This window comes from Bacillus rossius, chromosome 2 (assembly GCF_032445375.1).
Source record: "Bacillus rossius redtenbacheri isolate Brsri chromosome 2, Brsri_v3, whole genome shotgun sequence".
NCBI classification, from domain to species: Eukaryota; Metazoa; Arthropoda; class Insecta; order Phasmatodea; family Bacillidae; genus Bacillus; species Bacillus rossius.
Window position 1 is genome coordinate 24,044,797 of NC_086331.1, and position 22,629 is coordinate 24,067,425.

The 22,629-nt window shown below is 36.3% G+C and overlaps 1 protein-coding gene across 9 annotated transcripts in view; it reads left to right on the plus strand.

The window, feature by feature from the left end:
• The window catches only part of LOC134529175 (uncharacterized), a 646,085-nt gene that overhangs the window by 617,788 nt on the left and 5,668 nt on the right, over positions 1-22,629 (plus strand). For 8 of the 9 annotated variants that reach the window (XM_063363010.1, XM_063363001.1, XM_063363008.1 and 5 more), the window contains 3 exons: positions 7,639-7,767; positions 8,568-8,678; positions 18,049-18,181. In XM_063363010.1, coding sequence (XP_063219080.1) covers positions 7,639-7,767; positions 8,568-8,678; positions 18,049-18,181 — 373 coding nt within the window. The remainder of the gene's footprint in view (positions 1-7,638; positions 7,768-8,567; positions 8,679-18,048; positions 18,182-22,629) is intronic. The other variant, XM_063363007.1, reaches the window with a different exon arrangement.

Below are 22,629 nucleotides of genomic sequence, written 5' to 3' on the forward strand. Positions count from 1 at the left end.
CATTTAGACAACAACATGCGTCCGTGTTTTCTACTTGGCACGCTCTGTAATATTTTGAATGTTATAGTAATTTTGGCTTTTTAAAATCTGTGATTTATGTGCAGTAGACTAATTTGTATTTTTTTATAATTTCTTTTCACATTTTTAATGATCCATTTGCTAATAGTATATACACTTCTCCATTAATTATAATAAACACATATTCCATTATTGGAATTCTTTCAGAATTTGTATCACAAGACTACAAAAACTATTCTCCTGCATAAGAAAGGTGATAATACCAGTAAAGAAAATTATCGTCAGAGAGCAATTACGTCTTATATCTAGGGACACCTGTATTTCTCGAATACATTTCGTGTCAAGGTATTTTACAAAACACTGTAGATTTTTCTTGTAATTATTGGCTGTGGTCGGTGAAGGCTGTTTTCCCGCACTTGACGGGGCCAATGAGGACGTAGTTACCGTACTGCTGCACGTCCGCAATTCGCCAAACCTCTAAGAAAAAAGCTACAGTTATGTGTGAAATAGCCTGACACGAGATGTATTCGCTAAATACATGTGTCCTTACTTATATCGAAAAATATTTGAACATTGTATGATAATTTTAAGTATGAAAAGTACAAAATACTTTCAAATTTTATACATGGTTTTATATCAACTCTAAGCAGTAAAACATATACTGATTATTTTCTACAAAATATATCTATACATGGCAACTGATTATGAATCACTTGAGTTTTTTTTATAAAGCATCTAAGCTCTTGACTGTATAAATATATTTTTGGATAAATTAACTAAACTAGGAATACTATAAAATGCACAAAAATGACATAAAGCATAATCTATCTATTTAGCACAGCCTGAATAATTCATTCCCTATTGTCAAGACTAAAATTAAAAAAATCGCGAAAGAAGCAGTATAAAATTACTATCTCATTATCTTTGCGGGTAACTCAAACATCATACAAACAACAAGAAATATTCTTAAACGCAAGAAAGAATATTTTAAACACTGTAAATAACTTAGATTTTAAATCAAAGGATAATAATCAGTCTGTAAAATTTTGTTTTAACGATGAGTTGGAAACAGAACATCAAACATATATCATAGGTGTAACTGCCAACAGAGAACTCTCACAAACAATACAATTCCTTTCTGCGCAACCTGCAAGCTCCGGTACCTTCTGTAATATATATATATATATATATATATATATATATATATATATATATATATATATATATATATATATATATATATATATATATATATGTCAAACTTTTCCGGAAGTCGTACCATGGTAACGACTGAAATATGAAGTCTTACTTCTAAATCTACTTATCTAGAGAACAAATTGTATTACATTATTTTCATAAAATTAACACCTTTATACGAACAGAAGTTTGCTCTTTTATTTATTTTTTTAGTTACGTGATCTTTTTTTTTTTGAGTTATAAAGGAATCCAACTTGAACAGTAAAAAAGAAAGGCTTTTAATGAACAAACCAACTAAGTCATTACAGATAACTGTTCAAACCATTTAAGATTCATCCTGTTACATAAATTTTTATATTTATATACATCTAATGTATAAAAAAATCTGGAAAAAAAGGCAATAAATTCAGATTGACTTCATTATCGAAGTAGAATAAAACACAAAATACACTTGCAGAGAACCACCAAACATATGCGTAAGTGTTTCTGCAATGGAGTTAAACTTTAAAGTTGCCTTTATTATTTCAAAAAAATAATTTAAAACTCCAAGCAAATGTAAGAACACGTCTTCTAGATATAATTAAAGATTATAATGCCGTGTCCGAATTCGCCTGAAGAATATACTTGTAGATACTTTGGAAGTGACTTCGCAAGGCTGTCAGAAATTGACGTGAAGTATGCTATGCAATACGCAAGTAAATGAATATCTGTAATTCTCGCGTACTTCCAGTTGAAAATACGTCTTCATTTGAAAAATTTTTGGTCATATTTTATATATCATTTAAATAATTTAAGAGGTCGTAAAATAAATATAATTTATTTTGTATTTTACTGGCATCAATAAATAAATTGACAAAATTATTTTATGGATGTTTAAAATGAAGTTTCAACAAACACATGTAGGGGAAGGGGGGGCAAGATGGGGACGCTAAGAAGAAATTGCCTTAAAAAAATAATGGTTGTTGCTAATATGGCGACAAATATTTCTACAGGTGCACAAAATGTCAGGCTATCTTTGTAAACTAAAATGATAGTTACAGATTACTCACTGAAAACAATGGCAAAACATTTACGATCTCACAATAACACCCCATCTTGCCCCATACATGGGGCAAGATGGGGCATAACTTGGGGCAAGATGGGGTGCCATTATTTACACATGTCACATACATAAGCAGTGTCTTCGTCCTCATCGTCTTCTCCAGCACATGCACAGTGAGCCCACCCTTGACATTCTATACACTTAACCCACGCTTCCGTTGATTCAGAAAACAAATGACCACAAAAATACACTTAGCATCGTCAGTTTCTTTCACTTCAGAACCTTTGTCCTTTTTCTCTTTGGGTGGGCCTACTCTTCTTTGTTGTCATCATTCTGTGCTCTAGGTTCAGCTTGTTTTTGCAAGAAACAGCACGTTTCCCAGTTTGAGCTTTCAGGTCATTTATATATGGCGATTCAGTTAAAATAACAGTTTTCCCACGGCGCCGATCACTATAATTGTTCCTTTCTTTGCCGAAATGGGGAAACGGCATTGTATCTTTTGGGGATACTCGACTCAATGCACCAGTGTTATTTTGTACAGTGGAGAACGAACAGCTAGGAAATATGCAATTCTTGTTTACTACAGGATTCGAGGACTCTGGTATGCTATCTTTTTCAGTGACATTATCAGGCATCATTCTGTCAGTAGTTTTGGACGAACAACTAGGAACAGAATTATCCTTCCATACTTGAGAACCCGAAGATTCTGGTATGCTGGCTCCTTCAACGACACTAGGCGCTGGTCTGTCAGTTGTTTCGGAAGGCAAGAAATCACTATCCTGAAAGACCTCAGGGTGTATTGGCCATATTCCCGTGGTTTCGAAACCATTGATGGCTGTCGTCATTGTGGCTTCTCGTAGAATAGCACTTCCAAACAAGCTGGCTATCTGATACATTGTGACAACACGCCCTGGGTGGCATCGCAACCAATGGTTACTGCAACTTCATAATATGTGCTGAGTGGCTTCATGAATGTAACGTCCAGTGGCTGGAAACGATGTGTGCAGTGCGGCGGGAAACAGAGGAGGATAACCCCGTTTACTCTTGCTAGATCAATTAGTTCAAGATTTTTTGTTTGTGTAGAATGGCCGTCAAACAGTAATAAAACACGATTATTTTTGGAGGCGTTAGTAAATTGCATAAACCGCTTGAACCACCTTACAAAAATGTCGGACTGCATCCAGCCTGATGGATGACATTCGGCCCAAGTTCCAGGTGCAGACCCATCCAACAGTTCGTCTTTCATTCTCTGTCGAGGAAATATCATCGGTGGCATGTAAACGCCTGGTGCACGGACATAAAGTTCTACAGTTACTGTTTGTCCTCTCTCTGCCGATTTTAGAGCTCCAACTTGTTTTCATCCTTTCGAAGAGATGATTTTCGATCTTCACTTTGGCACTGATGACACACTTGTTTCATCGCAGTTGTACACTCTGTCTGGAGTAATTTGGTATTGGTCATACAGCTGTCCTAATAGTTAAAAAAAATTGGTTTTTACTAGACTATTACAAACGAGCAGGTATGGTTTTTAAACCTATAATATAACTACAACTTATCAAAAGCATTACTCTTGGCATGACAATATTTAGGAGCTTTTAAGGAGCAAGATGGGAGCAATGTTAAGGGGCAAGATGGGGACGTCCCCATCTTGCCTCAACTGTAGCATAATACTTAAAAGAAGTATAATAACTTTACAGCTTTTTTAGTCAGTTCCACGGTTACAGTATTAAATACCTCAAACACAATGTTATTCAATACAAGCCAAGAAATATAACATTTTAAATCGTGGCTTACCTGTTGGCCTTGCCAAAACCAATTAAAATAAGATCAAAACAGTGAGATACAATAAAATGGCCACCGAACACAACTAAATACTCCAAGCTTACTAAAATCTTGTACGCCGAGCCAGCGTGACTTGCTCTTCGATATTAAATCCTTTCCCGTAAGATGGCAGCACCATGCAGACAAATAAACACCTGCCCCATCTTGCCTCACGACCCCATCTTGCCCCCCCCCTTCCCCTACATATTTAGCCTACCGATCGTTACTACAAAACAAAAGTACAATAATAATGTAAGATGCCGTAAATTCACGTGAAAGCGATGAAGAACTAATTTCACATGCGTTTAAAAATATAATCTAAACATCCTTTTCGGCTGGCTAAACATTGAACATATCCGGATTCGTCAAAGGCAAGTGAAGTACGCAAGGTTGTAAACATGTAACTGCATTACTTTCTGATTAAATTTTAATATAATTATGCATACTTCCAAAAAATGTTCGATTAAAATTAGTATTGTATTGGTGTTTGTATTAAAATATAATGTATAACGGGTATATTTTTATTGTGTTTTAAGATTTGTTGACTTTTGTACCTCATGTACTTTTGGTGAAAAGTGAAAATGTAATTATGTAGGTATTATTTATTATCAGGGCCCAAGGCATAACTATATGTTCGTTGGCCGAAAATGAATTGTAGTTATACTTGTATATCTAAGAAAAATATTTGTATTTTGTATCAATGTAAGTATTTTATTATATAAATTTTTATTACTTACAAATATTTTGTACTCATGATATCTAATTTCCATTTGTCTTAAGACATAATCAAATTATACACTCAGCAAAAAATATTTATTGGTTCACAATTTTTCATTGTTACAATATTTTAAAATTTTAATTTGCTATTCCGCAATATCAACTTCTAAAACGCGAGTAAAAATTATCATTAAATTATATCAATGGCATATTTATTGCATTAGTTGTCCTTGCTCCTAATCACTTACTCTGGTTGATTACCTTCTGTATAACCTCAGTCAGTGATCGTAATTTATGTACACCTTTTCCCCACTAAGACGATTCAGGTGCAGATTCTGGAGCAGTGTTTTTTTATGTACGGATGTGTCAATAAATCCGTCAGTTTGTGGGTGATGTTGGGGGGGGGGGGGGGGGGAGGAATCACTACTCTTAAAATATCACTTTATCTGTATGCTTGATAAAATATCCTTTGGTTAGCTCCCTCTGAAATATTCTTATACAACCTATGACGTGTAGCCTACTCCTTAGATATTTTACTTCCAACACGTTTCATTGCGTAGAGAAGGCGATTCTTCGATTATGTGGCCCTTTCAGAATTAAATTATTATTATTATTAGTTACAACTGATGTTTATTTCGAGCCTCTTTGACTTCCAGTTCATACATAAAAGATGAACTACCAGTGATGCTTGACGTCACCAGTAGGGATAGCATGAAGGAGCTCCTCATTTCGCCAGACGCGACTGGCATAAACAAGTATTTATATTGCAATAATAAATTACTAAATGATAGCTTATTTTTCGAAAATATGATTATGTTTTTTACAAGAAGTACGAATGCCAGGACATTTACTAATAACATTGTTTTTAAACATCACATATAAAAAAAGGAAGTGTAATCAAAAGCAACAAGCTGCAGGTCAGCTAAAAAAAGTAAACAATCCAAACATTTTTCTAGCTCTAGCCTCATGTATTCATACTTAAAAACATAATACATTTAAAACACTAAAATTAATGCAGTAACCTGCAATATTTTTAAGACGGATATTCAGCTACAAAATATTCTCCAATAGTATAAAAAGTTCGCCTGTATATAAAGTTGCACAGAAAAATACAGTCCTAACGAGATATCAAATATAGCAAATAATACCGCTTTGCAACATAACGTCATGCTATTAGATGGTCAATGTTCAACTGTTTGTGTAATACACATACGCACACACCTGTGACAAAATGTGTAAAGAAATAAAATTTGTAGGAGCGCAAAACCTTTGTAGTACACAGTTAAAAATTATTTTTTTTTTTTTTTTACGGGGGCAGGAAAACTACATTACTGGCCAACTTATTTGAATGTAGTGGTTAGCTGTGAACGAGCGTTCTTGCAAAAGAGACCAAATCTGATAGTTTTGGCCACATAATTACCGCAGTAAAACATACAATTTTATATCGTATATGTGTAGTGCACCAAATTAATATTTATTATAATTACCTTGGGTTGCACTCGGTTACGTACGGGTTTCTAACTGAAATGTACCAAAAATAGTAATATTTATTCTCTTGCGCTTTGTTGAGGATCGAGTAGTCTTGGATGGGTGTATGGAAAGGGACAGAATGGCAAAGGGATTGGAAATCTAATGCTCGCCGAGGAAGAGTACACCCTTCCCCCACCCCCCTCTCCGAGAACCAGTCGTAAACATGACACCCCGCTGGGCGATAAGAATTCTGAGAACAGCGTCCTCTTTCCCACCCCCCTTCTTTTTTCCGCGCGTCGCTACATCGTTCAACCGTACTGCTAGTGCGCTCTGTTGAGGACAAAGATAACTACGCGTGTCTTTGCCCGCTCGCAAGAAACTCAGGATCTTAGCCTTAAATCATTCAAACCATAAATATATTAAAATCATAATATATGTGCATTAAATTAAGTTAGTGTTTTACTTATCATGGTTATAAACAGAGGCCCATGGCAATGAAATTCCATTCCACGTTCAGACCCAGTAGTAATAGAGAAGGTCAATTCATTCAAACCATAAAAATAGTCAATTCATAATATATTAAGTTAAGTTCGTGTTTTACTTATCATGGATATGAACAGAGGCCCATAGCAATAAAATTCCAGTATAATTAAAATAGGTACCACTTGTGTACAAAATATATTTTATGAACCACAGTAAGCTCACAACTTGAGCTTTTAAATTTAAGTCGTGGCCGGGGTTGGGAGGTGTAGGAGTGGCCAGTGTGTCTCTGCAGACTGCTACCGGTAGCCGGAGCTCAGTGTGAAGGCACATTGCTCAGCAGACTTGCAGCAGTACTGGAAGCAAAAACAAAAATACGTAAAGCCTACATCAAAAATAAAGTTAATGTCATTACAAGCAAAATTACTAAACTATTAATATTATTTAGTTTAGTGTGACATCCTCAGAAAAATGATTACCTAATGAATGTTTGGATCTGTTTTTTCTAAATGGACATGTACTACATAGTTTACATTTATGACTATGTCACTGTGTCTTCCCTTCACTCACAGCTTGAAGTTATCTCTGTGATAGTTGCAGTCTATGTGTTCAGGCCTGAAGTTTTGTGTCTAAATAATTTAATTTTTCTGAGGAAAAATGGGGGGTATGGGTAAACCCAATCCTGGCCACAATTTACATTGGTAAAAAAAGCAAATAGATTATTTAAGGGAATTATCTGGGATAAACATTAGTTTCTGTTTACAAGCTTCTGGATCGGCCACTACGTGGCACAGGTGCTTTGCATGTGAAGATCAAAATTGACTGTTAATAAGAAAAGTAAAAATTCATGTGAATAATGTCTATTGTATACTAACGTCTAATTTTTGTTGCAGCCATGCGAGGATATTCCTGAAATTGTCGAGTCCGCTCCACGTGTGATTGAAATAATTACTTTGTCTGATACGGACAGTGAACCAGAGAATGGGTGTAGTGGCTCGTCAGACCCAGTTGCAACAGCGCAGGTCAGTTAACGCATATAAACCATAATAATAGTCAATTTATAATTTATGTACATTAAGTTAAGTTAGGGAAATGAGTACTACACTTGTGTACGAAATCTATTTTACGAACCACACAAAGCTCAACACTTAAGCTTTTAAATTTAAGTCGTGGCCGGGGTTAGGAGGTGTAGGAGTGGCCAGCGTGTCTCTGCAGACTGCTACCGGCAGACGGAGCTCAGTGTCGAAGGCACATTGCTCAGCAGACTTGCAGCAGTACTGGAAGCAAAAACAAGAATGTTGAAGCCTTTTTTAAAACTAAAGTTAAAGTCATTACAAGCAAGAATACTAAACTATTAATGTTATTTAGTTTAGTGTGACATCCTCAGAAAAATGATTACTTAATAATTGTCTGGGTGTGTTTTTTGAAGTGAACAAGTGAGGAGCTAGTAAAGCCTCTGTACTACATTATTTACATTTAGCACTATGCCACTGTGTCATCCCATCACTCACAGCCTGAAGTATCTCTGTAATACTTGCAGTCTAGGTTTTCAGGTCTGAAGTTTTGTGTTAAATAATTTAATTGGATTGAGGAAAAAACGGGGGAGGGGTTTTAAAAACAATTCTGACCCCAATTTACATTGTTTAAAATGGAAAATAGAATTTTTAAGGTAATTATCTGGGAAATACATAAGTTTCTGTTTACAAGCTTCTGGATCAGGTGCTTTGATTGTGAATGTCAATATTGTGTGTTAATAATGATAATAAAAAGTTGAAAATGTGTATATACTGTTTATTTAAACAATGCAAAGTATATGTTCCAGATTAGTACTTCAAGTTTACTCTCTCGCACAATAAAAAGACCGAATCTCTTGACTTCTTCTTCTTCATCTGGATCTGCATGGAGTTTGCCACTCACTGCAAGGAGACATAAGGTTCGTACATTCAAATCATCATAAATAGTTGATTCATAATATATGTACATTAAGTTAAGTTAGGGTTTTATTCATGGCCAAGGCAATGAACTTACAGTATTATTAAAATAGGTACCACTTATGTACAAAATCTATTGTTTTGAACCACACTAATCTCAACACTTAAGCTTTTAAATTTAAGTAATGGCTTTGTGTTGGGAGGTGAGGAGTGACCATTATGTGTCTGCAGTCTGCTACCGGCAGACGGAGCTCAGTGTCGAAAGCTCATTGATCAGCAGACTTGCAGCGGTACAGTAGAATCTCGTTATAAAGTACATCAATAAAGCCTCAACTTTTATACTTAGTAATGAAAGTACTTTATTCTGAAAGTTACCTTTAAAACGTAGTATTTTTGAATTTTTAAAAATAAAGTAGTAGGGGATCAAATGTTACATTAGCTTGGAAGCAAACATTTGTAAAACAACAAGAATTTAAAAAAAATTACTGAACTTGATACAGTAGCCTAAATTCTGGTCCTACATATACAAAATGACAAAAATGGGTTAAACTATTTTGCAGATGTGTACATTTATTGGGATAGAATTCCCTCGTAATCTCCTAGGCGAAGTCTCTTGCGATTAGCAGATAAAGATGACTGTTCATACAGTTTAATAATTTTTTCGCGATCTTTTATTATTGTTGACGGTGTAGTGGGAACCAAACCAAACGACCGTGCCACATCTGCATTTTTCCAGCCTTTGTCAACTTCTTTTAAAATTTCCACATTTTCTTTCAAAGTAAACTGCTTGCGTTTCTTTTTATCTTTTTGGCCATCCATCCTGATTAAAATATTCAATCAACAATATTGTTTTTCTCGTGCCACATCAAACATAAACAAACCTCTCATCCATAGATAACCATAGCTCCGCACTAGTAGCGTGCATCGAGAGCATGGCTGTGCCAGGCAACATTCCGACCTTCGTGGCAAAACAAAGCGTGTCGGCCATGTTGTGACACCAAACAGTTCTAAAATTAACCTGCATAAATTAACATTATTGGATTTTCTATTTTGTATATAATTTAAAATATAATTTTTATTTAACGTTTGTATCTGCGGTAATTGAAACTTTTAAAACGTGCTCTATAAATAACCAAAAGATGGCGCAGCTAAAAACAATTGTCTTGAAGAGGGGCGAGACAGCAATCGATTGTTTAGATCGTCTCGTGCACTAAGTGTGTGATCCATGGAGGAAGACGAATGGCGCGTTATACTGTACTATGATTCTATGAATCATTGATACAATGTTTGTTTACGTTTTATACTTGTTAACGATTCTTGAAAGTGATAAAAATTAATCGTAATGTACATTTATATTAAAGAACCCCTGCGCAAAATCAGTAACTATCATGTAAAATTTTCCTGATAACTGGAAAAGAATGGTCGTTGTATTGAAAGGTAGGATACGTTTTTAACGTTAAAGTGAAATATTTTTACATTGTTTACATTGGTGTTTTGAGCGGGAATTTAAAATCATACGTTGAACTGAAAGATACGTTATTCTGAAGTACGTTGTAACGGAATTTCACTGTACTGGAAGCAAAAACAAGAATTTGTGAAGCACACTTCAAACCTGTAGTTAAATTCGTTACAAGCCAAAATACTAATATTTTAATGCTATTTAGTCTAGTGTGACATCTTCAGCAAAATGATTACCTACTGAACGTCTGGCTGTCTTTTTCTAAGTGGACAAGTGAGGAGCTAGGAATGCCACTGTACTACATTGTTTACATTTTGCAGTCTATATGTTTAGGCTTAACATTGCAGGTTTTGTGTACATATCAATAGAAAATTGATTTAGCTGCAGAAATAAAGATTATAAACATCATAAATGCATCCTATGCTAAAAAATAAGCAAAGCTTTATGTGAGTGCAATTTTTTTTACCCCCTTTCTGTTCGTATTTCCTAGGGTTCTGCGAGAATGAGATTTAGGCCTCAAGAAATTTTTGAGAAAGAAAATATTTTTCTCGCAAGAAACGAGATGAGAATGAGAAATTTTTAAATAATCAAGATTTACTTTAGATATCACTTTCAAAATACAGTAAACTCTCGATTATCCGGGCCTGGATTATCCGGTTTTCGGGTTATCCGTGCTTGATTTTTTTATGGAGTTGTAAAAAAAATGACGGGGTGTAGCTACGCCGCGACTGCGCTGCGCTTTTTTTTTTTTACTGCTGTGTCAGAAACCTATTTACCTGACCCTTCAGACCCTCGTTCCCCCGCCACCTTCACCCGTCAATTTGTCACACTTTAAACCAAAAAGGAATGCCTTGACTGCCGCTTCCGGCTCAACTCCCCCCCTTCCCCCTCCCTTTTTTTCAATTTCTTTTCAAGCGTTCTTTTCACAGCGCTTTGCCACGCTAAAAAAAAAAAAGGTCCCTCTACCTCTTTTATCTTCCCACACTCCTGACGGCTGGAAGAGGCATTTTTCACACAGTTATTTACATCACTTCTCCCAGGCACATTTGTTTTTGTAATCATGTCTGGTAAAAGGAAACATAAAGTGCTGACAATAGCATAGAAGTTAGAAGTTGTGGACAAGTTAAAGAAAGGAGAAACTGCTGTGAAATTAGCACAGGAATATGAAATTGGAATCCAAACCGTGCAAGACATTAATAAAAGTGAAGAAAAACTTTTGCAGTTTGCTAGTAGATCAGACAGTGTGGCAGGGCCTTCTAAACGTAAAAGCATGAAAACATCTACCCACGCAGATGTTGACAATGCTTTGTATGTTTGGTTTAGGTCGTTAAAAGGGTGGAGGGAGATGCTGAGTTGAGACTGCCGCCGCTCTCCCTCCCGTAGCAATAAAGGGGACAGGAGAAGGATGGCGGCAACACAGTGCCAGTATTGTTTACGGTCCAATAAGCTGGGACACGGTATACAAAGCCTTTGCTTGTACTCATAGAATTCTACTGAAGAGACACTCTTTTGCCAGTAAATACACCATTTTTAAGTGGTGAAACGAATTATCCGGGTTTTTTTTTATGGGCATTCAATTATCCGGGCATCGGAAGGTCCCAATTAACACGGATAATCGAGAGTTTACTGTATATTGTTCTGTACATAAAATTGTTGTTTATCATATAGAATGACAATGTAGTTGCCTGTGCACAACTGACATGCACCACACATTATGTAGGCCTACACTAAATAATAAATATTCACCCACTTAGGTAAAAGTCTAGTAGCTAACATGGTAATTGTGATGATAAGCATCAACAAGAAATCATCTTAGAAGAAATAAAAATAACCTGTACTAATAATAACAATAATCGTATCAATAAAAATAACAAATTATGATGAAAACACCTTTAATTATTAAACACACTATTTTTACATCCTTTTTTTATTTTCATGGAGAATAACAAGTTCTTGCACATGTTCTGTAGCAAGAAGTTGTCTCCTGCAGCTCACAATGTTCCCAGCTCCTGAGAACACTCGTTCACTGGCTGCCTCAGTTGCAGGAATCCCGAGAAACTGCATTGCAATTTTGCACAATTGGGGGTAAAGACTACTGCCCTTCTCTTTCCACCATTTTAAGGGGTCATCCGCTCTTGGAATAGTAGGCAAAGAAACTTAGTCTGACACTTCCATGTTGCCATTATTTTCAGCCTGTTGTGCCAGTTCATCAAACGTATTCGAGAGAGATGATTTCTTTCCTTGAGCTTCAGGTTTTTCTGAATCAGAGAGAATATATTTTGCTTTAAGTATAACATTTTGACAACCTCAATAAATACACACTTTGTAGATATACAAACTTTAAACAGCTGTACACATTGTTAAAAAAAATAATATAGTAGGCATTGAAAAATTATGTAAGTATGACAAATATGTTTTTTTTAACGTTAATGTAGGTAATGTTGAAGTTAGTGTCCTGAAACATACATGTTATTCATAATATATTTAATATTGATCAATATTTGAAGACTTAAAAAATTTTTCATTCAACACTTGAGGTGAAATTTGTTCCACTTTTCGCTTCAAATGCTCAACTGCCATCATTTTTTCATCTTTGGGTACAACAACGTGCTTGAATCATGTATCTACTAGCATAGCAGTGTAATATGGTTCACTTCTTTCAAACAAAGGGAACCTTGCCTTCAAAGACTGAAGCAGTGCTCTAGCAAACACCACACCAGCTCCCATTATTCCCTTATTTTTATTTACATAACCTGCGAGATATTGTGTCACAGAAAATAAAACCGGTATTACCATTGAAGCTGAAGGAGACTGTTCTGCACATAATTCAGTTGTGGCTTCATATAACTGTTTCAAAATTTTGACCTACCCTGGAACGAGTTGCCATTCAAAGACTGTTAAGTTGTCAATATTTTGAGTGGCCAAATGACATGTAAGTGCTTCTTTATTTTCTAGTAACCTGCTGAGCATGAGATACTCTGAGTTCCATCTAGTCGCACAATCTTGGATCAAACTCAGTGCTGGCAGTCCAAGTTCAGTTTGAATTTTATGAAGTTTCTCGGTAGCTCTGGAGCTATGCTTGTAATGTCCAACAATTGTCCTAGCTCTTTTCAACATGCTGCCCATTCCATCAGTCTCCTTCAGTGCATCATGTAATGCTAACTGCAATGTATGTGCAAAACATTGAAGTTGAACAAGTTCGACACAGCACATTGACATACCAAGCTTTATGTTTCTACCATTATCTGTAACTACATATAGAGGTATTGCATCTTTTAGTTTGACAATGTTCCACTCTTGCAAGACTGAAGTAAACTTATCTGCAATGGCAGCACCAGTGTGACCTCTCGGAAAGTGTTGACAACCAAGACAAAAAGTCTTGAGTGTAAAATCTTTGATAATGTGGCATGTCACTGCCATGAACACATCATTGGCAAGGGAAGTCCACAAGTCACATGTGAAAGACATGGAAGCTACACTTTGTGCCGTTTATTGGTGTGTTTGGCACAGATTTTAAGTTTTAAGTTTAAATCTTCATTTTTAAAATTTTTGCATTTTTATTCTTATTTAATTTTTGTCAGACTTCTGTACACTCTTATCAAACCTTTTTCATCCTAGTTCTCTTTCCCTGGTTTTCGGCGCACTCTAGTGGCCATGTCCTTAAGTCCTCTCCCCCTCCCTCTCTCTTCTTTGGCCGCCAGAGCGCACTCTTGTTTCCACCTCCCCCCTCCCCCCCCGCTCTTTAGCCTTAGTTCGACTGCGCCTCCATAGAGCGCGCGACGCTCGACGGTTTTAGAGGTTTTTACCAAGCAACAGATCTTTGTTTTACCTTGCCTCGGACATCTTCAACTCCGTTCGGCGCTGAGCCATAAACCCCCCACTTGACCGTAATAACGTGTATGTAAACAAAACCAATTTTTTTAGGTTAGGTTTGAACATATTTTATTATGTATTATGCTTACGTAATTTAAAAATTAAATACTGCAGTTTTTCTTTCAGGATGAATTGGATTTTTATATGACAGTTTTTATTCACAGTTTCGGTTATTCATATGGTTTTGGATGGTTGACTATCGGCTAGTCTAATATCTCTTAATGATTGCATCATGTTTGCTTTGTGTTTCGCCAAATAATTTTTCTTCCAAACAGGCAGACGCGTTTGGTATTTTTAAAACATTTAAACTAAAATAATGGCAGTGTGTGTGTAATGTTCAACATATAAGAATACAATATCACTATCAAATTTGGTTTCTATACCAAATTGAGTTGTTACTGGTACCAAAAAAAATTCTCGTTTTTTTCGAGAAATTATTTTTTTTCCTCGCTGTTCGAGAATGCCATATTTCTCGAAATTTTTCTCGAGGTTCGAGATCTCGCACAACACTAGTATTTCCTTATTCTTAGATACTGCTAAATTTAAAAAAATAAATTATTTATTATTAAACTTTTAATTTTTCTACTTTAAGCCCATGAAAACTGAAATATATTGCATATTTGCTAGTCACTAAAACATAAGTGGGGCTTGGTGTAAACTCTGTATTAATAACAGTGAGAGACAACTTGTTCAGAAGCACCCTGAAATTACTATTTAATGAAAAATATGAGAAAATGATGGAACACATTGTATATCTGCCCAAGTGGCACATCCTATTCCACTTCTTTGATACAGGAAGATTTCCCAATAATGGTTAAAAAATTTCCTTACTGTTGCCAATATTTCCCTCTCCACCCCCCTCCCCTCGTACTGATTCCATTTTTATGTTCTTGTAACAACCCTACTTGTACAGAAATAATAGTTTCCACAATTAGTTAAATTGCTGATATTATGAGCTTATATGAAAAGTTTTTAGTCATGTATGAAATAAACCCATTTCATTGTATGATGCAGAAATTTCTGTTTCGTCTTTGCAATTTTCTAACTATTATCCCTAAAGCAGCTTCTTTAAAAAGTATATTTTGTCTTAAGTTTCATGAAGTCAAGCTAGACACACATCAGAACTAGTTGTAAATGCCCTATGCTTGCAGAAATGAAATACTATAATTATAGGTTTGAATTATCAGAAAAACACATTTCTTTCCAGAAATAACTGATATCAGCTTTGGCATTTCTTGGTCCTTCATGCAATCAGCATCACTTTATAGAAATGACCCAAGTATTGAAAATGTCTGCAGCATGTAAAGTTTTAAGTGGAGGCGGAATCATGTAAACAGATTAAATTAAAACATAGTTTTAAAAAAAAATTGCAGGTTTTTGCTGCCATTGTCTGGAGTTTCTTGGCATCTAGGTTGTAGCCGCATCGAAGGCAAAGATATCACCGACGTTTCGGTCGACGTTGCAGTCACCATCAACAGGGTATCAGTTATATACTGAGGTTCTTGCCGATCCATCATATTGCCATCCGGGGCAGTTAGTGTGTGCGAGACCAGAAACCGAAGTTTCTATAACTCGCTTAGTGCATAGTAAATCAGGTGCACCCCACACTTTTGTAGAATCACTTGGATCAACGGGCGGGGCGCGTGTCTTGTGGTATAAGTTTGGCACACGGGCCTGTGTGTGCGCTGGTATGTCGTGTAATGCTAGAAAAGTTACGTGTACCTAATTCGGCGGGGGAGAGAAGCTCCCCACCAGCTAGATCGGCTAACTGGCGTGATGTAGTGTCGTGTTGGTGTGCAATAGAGGCTTGTCGGTGTGCTGTAATTTCAAGTGACCTAGTTAAATTCGGGTGTGGCGTGTAGTGTAAAGCTGTGCAAGCCGCTCCTACGAACCCCTGGGAACACAGAAACATGCTAGGGTAGTTAGCCCATTATTGCATGTAACAAGGTAGTTCAGGCCGTCACTTCACACAGGCATATCATTGTGTGGTCGTGTTGGTGATACGGTAAAAGAAATTACATAGATTAGTAAACACCTGGCCGCCTTAAGGACCGAACTATTGCGTTCCAATATAGTTCGGTCAAAGTTAGGCTAAACCAGTATTGCTGTAGCTAGCCCCCAGGCTGTTATCATCTAAACCTGAAAAATAGAAAGTGAAATTAGTAAATGAATGTCGTCCTATTCTATTATTGTTTGAGCAGAGAGATGCCCTCGTCCAGTTTTTTTTTTTTTTTTTTCTGAGGTTCTTGGGAGTTATCCTGCCTTTAAATACTCTCACCAGAGAGGGCAGTGTTTCCCAATTGGCTGCAGATGAGGACCATTCAGAGCCTTCCTTTCTTCTAGTTGGCGAGTTTGTTCAGCCAATCTGAGCTGGGCTTCTGTGATTGGCTGGGGCTTCAGGTCAATCAGTGGTCTCTTCTCTTCTGGTTGGCTGGACTGTTTGACCAGTCAGAGGCAATCTGTCTTTAGTTGGATGCAGAGCTAGGTTTTGAGGATTTTTTGAAGACTCATTCCCATATTCTGCTTAATTTGTATCCATCTTCTGCATTTATGTTTAATGGGGGTTTTTAATATTTTTGCTGATTCTCGAATGTATCTGTTCTTGTATTATTGAATTGGTCAAATTCAGTCCTGTGGCTGATTTCCATTGAGTGTTCCGGTATAGCTGATCGTAGGTTTTCATGTTTATAGTCGCTGATATGTTCTTAAACGCTTGAGATTATTAGTCTCCCAGTTTGCCTTATGTATACTTTGCCACATGGACATGGAATTGTATACACACTGGCTGGACTTTGGGCTAGAATTTTATATTTCACTGATGTCAGGGACCCCTGAATATTGTTTATAATTTTACGAATTTGTATGTATTTCGTGCTTTCTGGGAATTCTGACCACTTGGTCTGAAATACCTTTGATGTAAGGAATGAAAGCTTTGTTAGGAAGATGCTCGTACTTTTTTTCTTAGAGTAGCAGATGGAATTGCCTTTTCTGGATATCTTGGTGACAAAATTTAGAGGAGAACCACATAGGACACATTGTTAACAGGAAATTATCTCACAAAGAGAGGTATCTGCAGGTGAGTTCACACCTCCACCATCTCAGAAGGGAACAGTTATTTCTACTTTGGTCAACAGAGCTAGAGCCATTTAAAAAGAAGAAAACTTGGGGAAAAGATGAAACACTTAACAACTGCTCCTCTAAGAAATCATTATTTAAAATTTGAAATTAGGAAAGTCATAAAGCCACCCCAAGAGAAAAAAAAATGAGCATCTTTCTAACAAAGCCTTCATTCCTTACATCATTGGTATTTCATACCAAGTGGTGGTCAGAATTCTCAGAATGCACAAAATACATACAATTCTTTAACCTATAAACAATATTGAGGGGACCCTGACATCAGTGAAAGATAAAATTCCAGCTGAAAGTTCAGCCTATGTATACAGGATTCTATGTTCACGTGGCAAAGTATACATAGGGCAAACTGGCAGCCAACATCCCACAATACAAGAAAATATACATTTGAGAATTAGTAAAAATATTAAAAGATCCATCAAACATAAATAGAGAAGATGGATGCAATTTAAGTAAAATATGGGAACAACTCTTCAGAAATCCTCGAAACTTAGCTCTGCATCCAACTCAAGACAGATTGCCTCTGACTAGCCAATCACAGAAGCCCAGCTCTGATTAGCCAGACCAACCAGCCAACTAAAAGAAAGGAAGGATCTGATTGGTCCGCATCTCCTCTAAGGTGATGATAACTTCCAAGAACCTCAGTAGGTAACTGTTACCCTGATGATGGCGTCTGCAACATTGACCGAAATGTCTGTGATATCTTCAACTTTGACGCGGCTACAACCAAGAACCTAAGCAACTCTAAAACTTATTTTTATGTCACATAGAGCATAAGGTGAGAGGAATCATAGGTAATACTCTTGTACTAAAAAACTGGTTGAATATTGAGATGAAATTGTTTATTGTGAAAGTTAATAAGTTATTACGTTTATAGATCTTAATAGTCAATTATATCTTTGTTTCAGGTTGTAGTATTTGATGATAGTACTGATGATGATGACTACAACAGTAATTTGTCTACTGAGCAACTGATTACTATGACCGAACAACTGATGTCAACACACAAACAACCGAGGACTTCATTTAGTAACACAAAAAGTACATAAATATTTGTGATTAAATTTTTTCAGTGAATTTTTTTTTTTAGAATTTAGTTTTTACTTTTTACTTTTTGCTCTGTACCATGTTATATGAAACAAAAGTTTTTATTCATATAACTTATCATTCATTATAGTGATGACCCGATATTCGATATTCGATATCGGAGATCGGTAATATCGGCATTTTTTTCAATATCGGACATCGGTAATTACTTGCGATTTTTTGATAACCGATGTTTTCTCTCGCCGATAATACTTCTCACATAACCTTAACCATAATTCCAAGCTTATTTTACGCGGGCGTAATTTATCTTTCTTCACGTCACCATATTACCTAGTAATTCCAAGCATATTTTCCACTCAAACAATTTCAAGCCTATTTCTTCTTTCTGATACTGCAATGCATCCCGACGGTACAATTCTTCCATGTGTACACAAATCCCAGTCATTAGTGCATATTTATTCCTTTCAGATATTCTCAAAATGTTTTCGCTTGATGAATTTTCGAAGTTCACTAAGTGTACATAAATTGAAAACATAAACGAAAATAATTACGATATTTAATTTAATAAGTGGTGTAGCCGTAAGTAAACATGAAGAAGAATAAAGTTGCTGCTTGATATAACAGGCTATTTCTTTCCGTGTCGTTTCATGGTCGCCAACTGCTGTTCTATACAAAGACGTTACGTAAGTTTTACAAAATCTAAAATATGAAACGTGTTTAAGTAGGGCAAGTTGCAGCAAAGGTATTATGTTGGCTATATTGAGTGCATTGCCAACAACATAAATAAAGATGTGTGGTTTTATAAATTCTGCAGTACGTTTCAAAGTTGTATTGAAATTACTTTTCACGTATTTTAACGTTTTTCGCACCAATAAATAGAGTGATACACTTGAACAATGGTCACAAAATTTGCTAATTGAAGACCTTCCTTTCTAGCGTGTCGTTTACCGTGATGAAATTTTACAAAGGGTACAAAAGTTTGATGTTTTTCGGACGGTATTTTTCGTAGATTACAGTTGAGACACTGGACTAAGTACATGCAGTGACTCGTGATTCGTACCTTATAAGCAAATACACTAGAGACTAATACCGGACAGCTACAAGATTTTTGTGTGAAAACGTGGCGTTGTTTTTACCTCAGTCCGATAGATGGCAGACGACATGCCTCTTGCCGCTAGGTTATTTTTCACACTCCCGCTTGTGTTAGTATAGAGCTGACGGGTTATAAGCATTATTGTTTTGTGAGTACAATGCACAATGCTGCCGAAAAGTGACATCTGGTTACATTTTCAAGTAAACAGCCAATCAATTTGCAATTATTGCTGTAAAGAAATATTGCGTGGTGGGAAATCTTTTAGGACATTCAATACATCAAATTTGTGGAATCACTTATCCCTGCATCCCTGAGACTGATATTGTTAGCCAGAATATATCTGGGCTTTCCACCTGCCTCAATTCATTCTGAAAGATTGTTTAGCTCTCTAACAGGTGGAATTTGTACCAAAAAATGGAATCACCTTTCACCTGAACACATTCAAATGCTAACATTTCTCCACAAAAATCTGAAATTTGTTTCCTTGTAGTTACATGTTTTTTGCATACTGTAGGTAATACCTACTCCAGAATGTTGCTTTATCTGGCCTTGAAAAACAATTTTATTTTTTAAGACCTTGAATTTAGAGAGCTTTATTTAAAGGCCATTATGATAATTTCATTATTAGCTTTCTTTTAATGTGAATTTACAATATTTTACAATTAATAAAAATAATATACATTCACATAAGTATGTTTTATTAATATTTAACATTTTCATTATTTTCTCTAACAATACTCCAGAACCACAATTTTATAGAATCAGTGTTAGAAATAAGATAGGCCTTATTATCGGAATATCGGGTATCGGGTATCGGATCGGTAAATTTGGAAATATCGGAATCGGTATCGGTATCGGGTTTTTGGATATCGGGCCATCACTAATTCATTATTTACTCTGAAACTTTTCTTGAGCTTTTTATCTTTCTTTCTGAGATCACCAGTGTTTGGACTTTTTGCTCCATTTTATCCCACGTGTAAACAACATGAAAAATTTCTTTGATGAAAAATTTATATTTGCAGTCCACTACAATAATGCTATGTGAAAATTGTTCCAGTTTTTAAATCATACACCCAGTTTGAGCAAATGACTAAAATCATACTGCACTACATATTTGGATAAAATATTATATACAGTTTGAAGGGGGGGAGGGCAAAAGTATTTTCAAATGTCTTTGGGGGCCGGCTAGTGGGTTTCGTGGTACATTTTTGCACTGGCAGTGGGTTGCTGTTGTGGACATTTAACACACATTGTTTACACAAGAGCTCTTTGTCCTTCGTTACACATACACACGCTCAACAGATAGAAAAATTATGTCGTGTCTCGCTGTAGGTAGGCAGGTGGTATACAATGAATACCTTGCAATTAATGCCAGTCCTCCTCAGTGCTGGCTCTCATCAAAACTTCAGTATTTACATGCAGGTTACAAAAACTCCCATTCGAAATATCCACTCACTTCATTCCCAAGGCACAAGCATGAAACAAATTTTACTAGAAATATTATTTTACTACAGAAAGACATGTTATTAATTGTTGTTTAAAATTAGCTTTCGAATGGTGATTAGGGGTATGCAAATAGTGGATTTTGGTGGTCAAATTTTTTTGAATCAAATAGTAACATTTTAGAACTGATTGTGAATCATTTCAAAGTTGAATAGACGTAATATTTGGCTTTTGTGCATTACCGTACAGAATACAAGTAGTAAACAAATTATGGTTTAACATTTACAGATAATGTTTCCAGGTAGCAAGGCTAAATTTATTTATTCAGCAACATTTGGTACTCTTGAGACTAATTTGAAAGTAACTAGAGACTACAATATCAGTTGTTTTTCTTTAATGTGGTTAAACAAATTTGTTAATTCTATTGACCTAGAATAACTAGCTAAACAATTTGACATTGTTTTAAAATAATGGCAAACCATTTTTTTATCAGGTTGTACCTCACTGAAAACTAAGTGATAACAAAACTGTGTTTGGATTTACTTTATGTGAATTTTGAATTGAAATAAATTTAAAAAAAAACTTAAAATATCATTTTTAATTGCAAAAACATGTTAAAAAAATATGTACTACTTATAATTTGAAATAGCTATCTGTTGGAGTTTTTATAACATAATGGCACATTTTACACTGTTTCCTCCATTGATGGGGGCAGGCAGTATAGTCTCCATATCTGCCTGCACGTACCATACACTGTACCCAGACCATGTTACCCCTGTTGTGTACTCTTTGTGTGTAAATATTGTCAGTAGGTTGGCAGGTCTGGATTGGCAAGCTGTGTGTTGTTGTTGTTGTTGTGGTTGTGAAGATGAACTGGCGGGAATATGGACAATGAGTTGAAGGAATGATGACAATAGTGCAGTAATGTATTCGGGTAGTTAATTGTGTATTAATGTATTGGTGAGGTGAAATACAACATTGGCGACGAGGATGGGATGTACGCAATTCCGGGATGGAACTAGTTGAGGAACGGGAAATTGTAATTGATTGAGGTTATGGACATTGATAACCCCTAATGGCTTTGTTTAGTTCGTTTGGCGAGTTTGTTCCTGGAAAAGATACGTGGAAGACATATGTTGAACGTCTACAGTATTATTTTGTGGCGAACAGAGTTAAGGAGAAAGAGGAACAAAAGGCAATTTTCTTTACTGTTTGTGGCACGGAGCTATATCACCTGGTAACATCACTGGTATCGCCTAAAGCAACCAGTGAAGTGACACTTTCTGAGGTTTTCGGGCTGTTGTCCAATCATTTTGAGCCCACTCCGAGTGAAATAGTGGAAACATATAAATTTCACAAGCGGGATCAGCTTGAAGGAGAATCGGTGGCAGAGTATGTGGCAGAACTGCGGCGGCTCTCTACGCATTGCAATTTCACAGATCTTGACAGAATGCTACGGGATCGCATAGTCTGTGGGGTAAGGGATAGAGCAGTGCTGCATACCATGCTTGCTAAGGCCAAATTGACATGTAAAGAGGCAGTGGACTTGGCTACAGCAGCAGAAACAGCAAGTCGGAATGTGCACCATTTGCGCGGAACAACGACTGACTTAGTTGGAGCATTGTCAGAGTTGCGAACACACAAGAATGCACCAAACCCATGACACATATCCGAAAACCCAAAAGCCTTTCACAGCAGGAATGCACCGGACAGCAGTTCCACCAGGTGGGGGACGGGAAATAAGCTAGCGACAGAGCAGTCACAATCATGCTGGCGATGCAATGGCTGGCATAATCCACAAGGTTGCAGACATCAGGGTTCAGTTTGCCATTTCTGTTCCAAACGAGGTCATCTAGAGCGGGCATGCATAACAAAAAAGACTCAAACCACTAGCAGGGGTGTGGTC